Source organism: Oryctolagus cuniculus, chromosome 5 (genome assembly GCF_964237555.1).
Source record: "Oryctolagus cuniculus chromosome 5, mOryCun1.1, whole genome shotgun sequence".
NCBI lineage: Eukaryota > Metazoa > Chordata > Mammalia > Lagomorpha > Leporidae > Oryctolagus > Oryctolagus cuniculus.
The window spans coordinates 65,926,024-65,938,144 of NC_091436.1; the positions used below are offsets into that span (position 1 = coordinate 65,926,024).

Consider the following 12,121-nt stretch of genomic DNA (forward strand, 5'->3'; position numbering starts at 1 on the left):
GACCAGGCTGAAGCCAGGAGGCCAGAACTCCATCCTGGTCTCCTGTGTGGATGGCCGGGGCCCAAACACAGGCCATCCTCTGCCGTCCTCCCAGGCTCATTAGCGGGGAACTGAGTCAGAAGTGGAGCAGCCAGGGCTGGAACCAGCACTCAGATGAGATGGGATGCCAGCATCGCAGGCAGTGGCTTTACCTGCTGTACCACAGTGCTGCCCTGACCCAGGCAGACAAGATTAAAAAAAATCCAGACAATATTCAAAATGTCCAGGGTTCAGTAAAAAAGATTATTTTAGATATGTGAAGAGGCAGAAAAGTATGACTTGTAACCAGGAGAGAAATGAGCGGGCAGAAATAGGTCTAAAAATGATGGGTGGTAGAATTAATGTATGCTTCTAGGAAGCTATCATACGATTTTTAGAAGATTTTAGAAACTGCTAGTACAGCGAACAAAGGAACAGAAAATACAATGGCTCAACACATATCTACAGCATAAACCAATCAAGCCAAGCAACCAGCTCTCCAATTCTTTTTTTTTTTCTTTGTATTTAGATCAACTCTTCTCTTCCAGTTCTTAATTCATCATTGCAAGGTATAGTGCCCCACCTGTGCTGTGCAGTACAAGGACTTGTTAGTTCTGTGTATTGAAACCATTTAGCCAACCTCTGTCTGTCTTCCCTTCACCTTTCCTAGTGTCTGGTAATTACTGTTTTTTTGTTTGTTTGTTTGTTTGTTTAAGATTATTTATTTGAAAGTCACAGTGTGAAAACGAGAGCGGTTCCATCCATTGGTTTACTCCCCGGATGGCCACAAGGAGGCAGGAGCTTTATTTGGGTCTCCCATGTGGTTTTCAGGGGCCCAAACACTTGGGCCATCCCCCTCTGCGTTTCCCATGTCATTAGCAGGGAGCTGGATCAGAAGTAGAGTAGCTGGTCCATGAACTGTTGCCACAATGCCGGCCCCTCTGGTTATTGCTAGTCTAAGTTCAGATAGACTTTTTTTTTTAACCTCCATATGAGAAACAATATGCAATGTTTGTCTTTCTCTGTTTGGCTTATTTAACTTAATGTAATAATCTCCAGTCCCATCTATTTCATCCTTTTTATGGCTGTATAATATTCTATTTGTGTGTGTGTGTGTGTGTGTGTGTGTGTGTGTGTACCTTTTTAAAAAATCTTTCCATGCATCAATGGACATTCAGGTTGATTCATACCTGTGGTATTGAGTAGTACTGCAGCTCCCTCTTCATAGGCTGAGTTTGTTTCTTTCAGATACATATGCAGAAGTGGGATAACTGGATGCTGCCGTGGATCTGTTGCTTTTCCACAATGGCTGCACCGATCTGCACTCCCTTCAGCAGTGTGTAGGGTTCCTTCTTTTGCACATCCTCCCTGGCGTTTGTTATCTCTTGTTTTAGGTGATAGGCATTCTAACTGGAGAGAGATGATACCTCACTATGGTTTGGATGTGTATTTCACACATGGTGTACATGGTGATATTAAGCATTTTTTTCAAGTTTTTTTTTTTTTTTTTTTTTTTTTTTTTGCCATTTGTATTTCTTCATGTGAGAAATGTCTGTTCAGATTCTTTGCCCATTTCTCAACTAAATTTGTTGCTGTGATTTTTTTGAGCTCCTGATGTATTCTGTATCAATCTTTTGTCAGATGCATAGTTTGCAAGTATTTATCCCATTCTGTTGGTTGTCTGCACTCTGTTGATGTTTGCTTAGCTGGGCGGAAGCTTCTTAGTTTGATATAAAAATCACATTTGCCTACTCTTGATGCCTGTGCTTTTGGGGTCTTATCTAAAAAATTCTTGCATATGTTTTGTAATACTTCTGCTATGTTTTCTTCTTGTGGATTCATAGTTTTAGGTCTTACATTTACATCTCTGACCCATTTTGAGTTGACTTTTATACAGGGGGAGGGGAAGAGGTCAAGCTTCAGTCTTCTCCATATGGGTGTCTGCTTTTCCCAGAACTGTTTATTGAAGAGTCTGTTCCTTCTCCAATAAATGTTTTTGGCATCTTTGTGAAAGATCAGCTGATAGTACGTGGAGAAAACCATTTTTAGAATCTGGATTCTGTTCCATTGCTCTGTGTGTACTTTTATGTCAGTCCCATGCTGTTTTGTTTGTAGGAACTCTGTAGTATGTCTTGAAATCTAGTACTGTGATGCCTACAACTTTTTTATTTTTATGCAGGATGTTTTGGCTGTTCGGTCTTTTGTGCTTCCATGTGAATTTTAGTCTTTTTTTCTAGTACTGTGAAGAATGCCAGTGGTATTTTGATGGAGTTTATACTGAATGTGTAAATCACTTTGGGTAATATGTACATTTTTAACAAAACTAATTCCTCCTATTTTTGTGATTTTTTTAAAAAAGATTTATTTATTTATTTGAAAGGCAGAGTTTCAAAGAGAGAGAGGCGGAGACAAAGAGACCGTCAATCCGCTGGTTCACTCCCCCAGTGGCTACAATTGCCAAAGCTGGATCATTTTGAAGTCAGAAGCCAGAAGCTTCTGTGGTAGGTGCAGGGGCCCAAGCACTTGGGCCATCTGCTGCTGCTTTCCCGGCGCCCATATGAGATGCTGGTGCCGCAGGCTGCAGCTTCACTGTCTTCACCACAGCCTTGGTCCCTATCTTTGTGATTTCCTATGCTGATTTTCTGCCCGGCGACTTAACTGAGTTCATTCGTTAGTTCTAATGTTCCTTTGTGGAGTATTTTGGTTCTCCTATATATAGAATCATGTTCTCTGCAAACAGGGATAACTTCCTATTTGTGTGCCTTTTATTTCTTTCTCCTGTTTAATTGCTCTGGCTAAGACTTCCAGTGCTTTATTGAATTAGAGTGATGGAAGTGGATCTGTTTGGTTCCGGATCTTAGAGGATTTACTGCCGTATTTAAAGTGCAGTCCTTCCCACACATTCTGCCTCTCTTACCCAGCGCTGTTGATGTTCTCTTTGGCATTTATCATTTACGGGCATAATGCACTGCACGATTCCGTATTTATGTGTTTTCTTTTTTATTGGGTATAACATTTTTTCCTGCTTTGTTTACTCAGGTATCTTTAACATTTAGAAAAAGGTCCTTTAGATGATAGCTGCTCAGTAAATATGAATTGAAGGAGAAAACAATAGCAGTAATTGGCAAGTTTATTAGAGTTCTCAAGAGAGAACCAACAGGTTGTGTGTGTATGTATGTATGTATGTATGAGTTTACTTTAAAAAAAAATCATGGAAAATGGACATATCTTTTTCTTTTAAGGATTCATTTTATTTATTTTGAATGTAGAGTTAGAGAGGAGGAGAGACAGAGACAGAGAATCTTCTACCTGCTAATTCACTCACCAAATGCCTGCAATGGCCAGGACTGGGCCAGTCTGAAGCCAGGAGCCCAGAGCTGCTTCCTGGTCTCCCACATGGGTGCAGGGGTCAAACACTTGCGCCATCTTCCGCTGCTTCCCCAGGCACATTAGCAGGGAGCTGATAAGAATTGAAGCAGCTGGGACTCAAACTGAGGCCCATATGGGATGCCAGTGCTGCATGTGGTGTGTGGCTATACTGGCTATTCCACAGCACCAGCTCTGCATGAAGCTTTTTTTAAAAAAGTTATTTATTTATTTGAAAGGCAGAGTTTGAGAAAGGAAGAAGGAGGGAAAGGTCTTCCATCTGCTGGTTCACTCCCCAGTTCTCTTGTGTATATAGTTTGGTACCACATCTGTGGATTTCTGCCACTGAAAACAATAATAGATTGTTCGCTGCATTTTAGGTTTTCATCAGATTCTTTTTGCTACTAATGATTCTACCAAAAATCAAATATCCGGAAGCATAGGTTTTTTTTTTTTTTTTTTTAATTGCTGGAATCTTCTGGTAAAGATGATAAAGACACATCGAGTTGTTTATTGGAAGCTTGTTAATATGGTTTCCTGCATCCACACCAGTTTCTATTTAGAATGACAACTTTTAAAATACAGAGCCCCTAAAAAAGCTTTACAGTCAAGGATGTTAATATTTGAAACTACAGATTTTCAGTTAAGGAATAGACTCAAAATGTAAATCCCATGGAAGTCATTATAACTTTTAGTTGTGTCTACTGATATTTTATACACTGTGTTTTGTTAAACTGATTAAGTGTGAAATAAATTAAAATTGGAGTTCATCTTTTTTTCTACAACATTTTCGGATCATAAGTTTGAGGTAAAGACTCTGCATTTGAAGTTAATTTGTTTTGTTAGTTAATATGTAGGAACATTCTCACAACAAGTATATTCTAACCAGCCCCTTGAACTGTTTCTGCTTCCTCATAGCTATCGGATGATGGTCGCTATGTCCTGTTATCCATACGGGAGGGGTGTGACCCAGTGAACCGGCTCTGGTACTGCGATCTCCAGCAGGAACCCAATGGCATCACTGGTGAGTTTTTCAGACATAGACCATTATGCCAGGAAAACCATTTGGGTCTCCTAATTCATTTCCCCAGACACCTTCATCTATCCCATAATGGCTTTTCTTTCAATACCATCTCATTCAACTAGGAAAAATTGGGTGAAGTTAACTGCTGCTTCTCTATAGATTGGGGTGACCCCTATTATCTCTCTTTCTTCATGAAACTATGCTGAGTATCGCAGGTGAAGAGTGTTAAGGAGAAGCAGGTCCTGTCGTCTGTGAAGTGTCACTGGCTAAGATCCAGTGGTACAGACTGTCACAGGAGTGGTTGTCATCAACAGATAACCAAATACCGGCTTCTCCGGACTAAGCTGTGTGCACAGTGACAGCTTGCTTGTGTTTCCCAGGGTCTTGCATATTGTGTTGGTAAGCATAAAACCAGCGAGTCACAACTTCAGGAGTTGGATCCTTTGTAATGTTATTCTCTCCCAACTTCTCTTCCAAGCCAGCACTGACAGCAGCATTAAAACTTTTCAGCTGTACCGTTTACTCTGCTAAAATTTCCCAGTTCCCTAAGCTATCCCACTGGCACTCAGAACACAATTATATTGTGTACTGGTGAAATAAATGCATATTGGGGACAAGTGACACAGATTTCCAAAATGTACAGTACTGGTGGTGTTGCTATAATGACAACAATAATAACAGCTGTAATAACTTAATAATAAGCTGTAGCAACAGCAAAAAAGGTTTCTTTCTGCATTTTGTTACAACTTCCACTTGCAGTGTTCTTCCTCAACAGAGTACTGTTTCTATTCTCTTTATAACTTCATTATGGCTTTCCTTGATTGGGTTGTTTTGTGTTCTTTGAAAAGTTCACAAACTAAACAATACAGATTGCTTCGTTGATTCAATTCCAATTGCAAATGCGCATACTGCACTGCTCCTGCTGTACCCACTGTAATAAAAGAAAGCAATACTTGAGAGGAAACTCACTGGTGCTGGCAAAACCCAGGGTACCCCCTTTGATTTCTCCCTAATTATCTGGTCTTTATGCATCCCTGCCTCTCCTCACAGCCCCCATTTTAGCATTAGAGAAGAGAGCAGTGTGGTGCTAAGAGATTGGGATTACAGCAGGAAGACAGTACAAAGGCTCACTAGTTCCTCAAAAACAAAGTCCTAGACAGCACAGCCTTGAACATGACAGACAAAAACAGGAGGTATCTTCTAAGACATCCTACATGGCTACCTGAAGATACAGAAGAAAAAAACACAAACTCGGGTTTTCCTATTGTATACTCCCAACCCAGATAGCTTTTGAGATCCTGAAATGTGTGGGGGTCTCGCAGGGTGAAGGACTGGCCCTCACTTTGATGCCAGTAGCAGGTCTGGACCTCTGGAACTTCTGACCTACCAGTTGTGGTTCCCACAACCCTCTCCTGCAGCTCCACTAATTGGCCAGAGCAGCTCACAGCATTGGGGGGAATTCTTGGTTACATTTATGGTACATGTGTTTAGAAGAGGATGTTTTAAAGGATACAAATAAACGGCCAGGTAAAGAGGTGACCGAGGCGAGGTCTGGGCAGCATGGTCCTCCTGGAGTCGGGGTTCACTGTCCTCCCTGCCTGGGAGCCTGCACCTGTTCAGCTGTACAGGAGCTCTCCAGTGCTTTCCCGTTGGGTTTGTATGGAGACTTGGTTATAGAAGCTTGGACCACCATGGAGAAATGGGAATAAACAGAGAGGATGAGCTCCAAGGCTGAGAGACTGAGTGGGGAACCCAGCAAGGCCAGAATCTGTCTGGGTTTTTCTTACCCTCTCTCTGCAGCATTCCTTTCTCCCAGGCATGGGGCAAGCCGCCTTCTGAAGTGAGGCATCTTAGGATCTACTGTTGCAGTATTTCTTTATGGCTAGCCCCAAGAGGGGAAGACCCAGGAAGGGTAGGGCAATATTTTTAGTTACTGTTACCCACCTTGGAGTGAAAGAAACCCTAGTGTCTGTGGTTTGTCTTGGACAGAAAAAGGAACAGGTGAAATGAGGGAGGAGAGGCTCAGAGAGAGATTTTGGCTTCTGAAGCCTGAAGCCCTCCAGCATTCTAACAGAAGACTGTCTTTCACCTTCATTGCTCAGAAGTGACTGCAGAAGCCAAGGGAAAAGGCCAAGTACATTCAACTGACTAGTCTAGTAAATTAGGAAGTAGCAAGGCTGTGAGGATTATGAGCCAGGAACTAGTGCTGAAAACCAAGATACATACAGGGCAGGCTGTTGGTGCAGCAGTTAAGATGTTGACTGGGACACTTGAATCCCATATCGGCAGAGTGCCTGGGTTGGTTTCTGCTCTGCTCTCAGTGCCAGCTCTCTGTTTATTGTATACCCAAGGGAGGCAACAGGTGCCGGCTCAAGTAGTTGGGTCCCTGCCACCTTCATGGGAGACCTGGATTGAGTTCCCAGCCTAGCCAAGCCTTGGTCTTTGAGAGCATTTTTGGGGATTGAGCTAAGGAATGAGAGCAGTCTGTCTCTGTCTCTGAGTGCCTCTCTCTTTTCTCTCTCCCCATCCCTCTCACAAAATAAAATGAAAAAAGAAGCCAGGTAGGTAAATCATAAGTCACAGAGATGATGCATGTATACCCTAAGACCCCATTTGCAGAATAAGGCAGCTCCTGACCCTCCTCACAAGCAGATCTTGACTTGGTTACTAGACAGCAGTTTTCTCCGCTTCCTAGGGTGGTTGCTGTGTAGCTTAGAGAAGGAAGAACTCAGGAAATGTTGTCCATGTTTACTCTCCAGTTTGTTCTCTCTGTTTTTAAAAAAGTGTTCCAAAGGAATAAGGTTATCATGTCTTGACTGGAAATAAATCTAGCTACCAGAGCTGTGTGTAAACCTACACTTACTTGGGCCCATGTCTCTCAGAGTCAGATAGGGCCCGCGCATGTCTTAGGAAAGTTATTCCGAGGCATTTTGTGTGGGTGTGATATTGAGAGCTTATGAATGTGTTTTATTGAGAGTTTATGAATGGCCAAAGGAGCAGAGGCAGCAGGAGGGACATGGTCAGAGCTGATTGCCAGAAGTGGCGGTGGAGGTTGTTAGGTAAATGCACCTGCATGGGCAGGCTAAAGCTCACGTCCTCATGTGGAATTTCTATGGGGAAGCCCTGGCTCAGCCCCTAAGGCTTTGTTAGGGCTGATTGTGTCAGCTGCCCTGACTGCCAAGGAGAATCTCTCTGAAAGTCACTGATTGTGGACTTGTCATTACACCCGCAGCAGCACCTCAATGGTGGGTGTTTGATTGATTCACCTGGTCCGTCAGCCCAGCCAAAAAGGCATCACAGTGAGCTCCCCAAAGCTGCAGGGAGAGCAACAGCACAAACAGGAGGTGATGCTCTCCTAATTTCATTTTCTCAGAGCGTTACTAAAGGGCTCAGAGTTTAGACTGCGGTGAGGCATTTGGGAAGGCACGTCAAGTCCTGCAGACGTGAAGGCAGGGTTTGAAATGAGTAATAGGATAGGCAGACTTAAAGCTGCCGAGCTGTGTGCTGACAGATGGAACGGACTCGGAGCGTGTGGCCAGTGATGGCTGCCGGGTACCAGGTACAGCACTGGGCCTGATGTCTTTTGTAAATTATTGCTTTACTGGCATGAAATTGGTGGATAGCATAAACTTCAGAATAGCTATTCTTTTCAATAGTGGTATTGAGATTCTGAAAGCACTTGACAGTTGTAGAGATTGAGTAAATGGGTATCGCTTTCTGTACTTTAGTTCAGAGATCAGTTGCAATGCAGCAGGATTAGAGAGATCTTGTTTGTTTTTTAATCGATCTCTGTGGTTCATTGTGAGTCAGTGACGTGGTGATGACTGTTAAAAGAAATGAGTACTGTGTGTGAGTTTAACTATTGAAGAGATTAAATTTAATCTATAAATGGGAAGGCGGCAGATTGAGAATGGTCATACAAATTTATAAATTGTTCCAGTTCATTACAGTTGGATGTATTGGGACAATCATGAGGCTTTCAAATCAGATTTAAATTTTAATATCTCAGCCCCACCACTAAATAACTGGTGACATTGAGAAAGTTGGTTCTCTCTGTCTCTCAATATTTTCATGTCTACAATTGGGTAAATAATAGCTACTTCTGTGGAAATTGTGAGGAATAATAAAAATGCATAGAAAAAGGCTTAGCAGGGATCCTGGCAACCAGTGAATTCTCAAGTGTTCCTCCTTCTTTCTTTTGTGTGTAATCAGCACAGCTTGGTTTTAGGTGGCGTAGAAAAGTACAAGAAAGACATTCTTTAAAAAAAAAAAAAAGCCATGCTTATCATCAAGTTGCTCTAAACACAAATTTTGATGTTAACTTTTTTGTAAAACCAGATTCATAATTTAAAAAAAAAAAATGGCCCTTTAGTCATTAAAGAACACAAATAGATACGTCTTTAGTGGGAGACAATGAGGGAAAATGTCTGGTTCCATAGACTGACAACTGAAAATTAGGCTCCCTTTTAATGTACCTGGGAAAGCAGCAGCAAATGGCCCGAGTACTTGGGCCCCTGTGCCCACGTGGGAGACCCAGAGGAAGTTCCTAGTTCCTGGCTTAGGCCTGGCCCAGCTCTGGCTGTTGCAGCTGCCTGGGGAGTGAACCAGCTGCTAGCTAGAAGATTGATCTCTCTGACTCTCCTCTCACTCTCTCTCTCTCTGTAAATCTTTCAAATAAATAAATCTTTAAAAAATAAAGATGGGAGGTTTATAAGCCTGCTTGAAGACCATGATCACTTCCCAACACCATTTGCTTGTGATTTCTCTACCTACTCTCCTGTTTTGTTACCCTTTTTAAAGGAGGGGGAAGAAAAACATTTAATTTAAATACTGTTAACAGATTAGTTAACTTAAATCTTAGTTAAACTTGAATAACTGGTAACGAAGTTAAACTCTGTTAGGAAGCTTCTAATAGTATGTTACTGAAACCTATATACCCATTTTGATAATCTGTATCCCTTTCTGCTATGACTTTTAATCTTTCTTCTCTGAAAGGCAGAGAGAATTATCAGCAGTCTTTATTAAAACACCAGGAAATTGCCTAGGTGGTTCTTTCCCAACTTTTCTATCTCCCAAGAAGGCCTCTGCCTGCATGTGTTTTGCAGTGAGAAACCCAAAGGGCATAAGAAAGTGGCCAGGGGCAGTTGAACGTCGTGGAAAGGTACAGCCCACGGGAGAAAAAAAACTGCATAAGTACAGACCGGGGAAAGCCGAGGCCGCCGAGCCGCACTGGGGTCTCTCTGGACTGTGGCTGTGCTTGCTAACCATCTTCCTTGCTGCCTCGCGAAGGGTTGAAGGGGACCTCTCCCCCCCGGGAGCTTCCGTGCCAGCCCTCGCGGCTGCAGGCTCTCCACCGGAGAGTAGCGCGGCCGCATTCATCACAAACCATGACTTGAGTTCTTTCCCCACTACCCGCGGCAGAGGCTGGATGGAGCCGGTTCCGTCTCTCGTGTGACCCGCTGGTTCCCGGGACCCCCCTCCGGCCGTCAGGAGGTGGGTCTTCTGGGCCTTACACATTTATGTAGTTGTTCACCTCTGGAAACAGAGAAGGCAGAGTCTTCCCAGAGAGTACAGCACCCCCTTCCCGTACCGGCTGCCAGAGGAACGGGTCCGGGGTCGCCGTGCTCTGATTTCGGAAGAGGGGCTTCTGCCTCGGAGGCTACCAGGAGCATGCCTCCTGTCCATCCCCTTCCCTGTACGGTTGCCCCCTCTGCTCCCTCTCTCTCTGCACACAAACACTGCAGGCGGACCCGGGAGCGGCGTGAGGCCAGGCACCTTGTCAGCCTTGCTCTGGGTGGCGTCCCCTTAACTGCTCCGTGCTTAGGTGGCTCCGCTTGGTGAGCTGCCCTCCTCCCCCTGTGGTGTGAGTGTTTCCACCCTTTGCCCTGTAGCCTCCTAGCTTCTCCTTCGTTAGATCGTTGTCCTTTGTTAAACCCTGCAAATGGTGAGCTCCAGTCCTGTACATTGTTTGGACAGAAGATTCGTGCTTCTCTTCTTCAGTTGCTTGCTTCAGATAAGGAGTGAAGAAGTTGCAAGGACACCAGGCTAGTGTGACATTTTATTGGTTCCATGGTAGCAGAGACAGCTGCGTCTTGACTCCTGTGATTTTAATGTGATTCATGCCGGCAGATTAGCTGAAAGTAATCATCCTGAACCTTCTAAGAACACGATTTCTGTCTGGATTTTCTTAAATTCTCTATCATTTTCTAAATCAAGACTGTTTCCTTTAAATTATAAATATATATGTATATATAGTACATATATTATATATACTAGTATACTTGTCTCATAAGTTTGATATAAATAATCCTATTTTGGATATATAGTTTATATATTTATTCAAAATTTACGATAAACCTGCACACAGTGTCTACATTAGCTATCTCTATTCCCTCAAATATGTGGACCTATAAAATTTTTATGTAAAAGTTAACATATACCTTATAAATCTATGTATTATATATAAATATACCTTATAAATATATGAATATGCAACTATAGAGTGAGCTACCTGTCTGAAAATTTGTAATCCAAATGTCCCAAAGTCTGAAACTCTTTGAGGACCAACATGACTTCGCAAGTGGAGTATCCTGTACCTGACCTCTGGTTCCATGCATACAAAGTTTGTTTCATGCACATAGTTATTAAGAATAGTGTTTAAAATTACCTTCCAGCTATATGTTTGAGGTGTATATGGAGCATTAATGTGTTTTGTGTTTAGACTTGGGTCCCCTCCCCCAGGAGATCTCATCATGCATATACAAATGTTCTGAAATCCAAAACACTTCTGGCCCCAAGTGTTTTGGATAAAGAATATTCATACTATATACTTAAGCTAACTCTAAATGCAGGGTTATGTAAATAGTGTACCTAGGAGGCAGACATGTATGATGGGCCATTGAGGGATGCACAGCCTGAGTGCCTGGCCTTGGTGCACTCCTCACCCAGTGGACCATGGATGTGGAGACTGTCAGAGCTTGTTGCTGGGGGTGGCAGAGGAGCTGTGACCCAGTGCACCGACCCAGCTCAGGCTCGGGACATCCCCAGAGTTTGAAACTGTAAACCGCTCTCTCCCCTCTCTGTTTTGTTTCTTACTTGTTTCCTTTCCTTTTTTAGTTCGTTCATTCTCCTGTAGGTCAGTCATCTTAGCCCCCTACATCATAGGATAAGTTAGCAACAAAAAGAGGTCAACCATTTGTCCCTGTGTTAGAGGTTTTAAAATAGAACCCTTATGAAGCAGTTGTTAAGTGGAAAGAATTATCACTAATTCTGAAATCCCATTTTTAGTAACTTAATGCCCTTCTTCCAAGCGGGGAACTGGTCTTCTCACGGGACAGCATTGATGCTAGTTTGGGAGAAGAGTGAGTGGTGCTGACGTAGCGGATTCCTGTAAGGAAACACTAGCCCACCCTGCGCTTCACCCAGACTGGCAGCAGCCTGGCTCTGTCATTCTTCCTGTTTTGCTGTTTGATTACTTTAGACTGATAAAATTTTCACCACTTATCTATCATGTCCATATTGTAATACCTGTGCATCATTGAAGAAAACTGGCTTCCTCTTGCATAAGAAATTAAACTACATTCTAACACTGGCCTATAAAAGGAAATTTGGTATTTGTCAGACACGTAAAAATTGTTCCTTCAGCCACCACTGGCTAATGCAAGAGGAATGATCTTTTTGTTTTGGCCTGGTTTGGTTTGGTTTTTTGGTAGC

At 42.9% G+C, this 12,121-nt stretch overlaps 1 protein-coding gene across 1 annotated transcript in view; it reads left to right on the plus strand.

Annotated features, from left to right (window-relative positions):
• PREP (prolyl endopeptidase) overlaps positions 1-12,121 on the plus strand; it is a 125,924-nt gene that overhangs the window by 53,420 nt on the left and 60,383 nt on the right. The window contains exon 7 of the mRNA XM_017345303.3: positions 4,303-4,408. Coding sequence (XP_017200792.3) covers positions 4,303-4,408 — 106 coding nt within the window. The remainder of the gene's footprint in view (positions 1-4,302; positions 4,409-12,121) is intronic.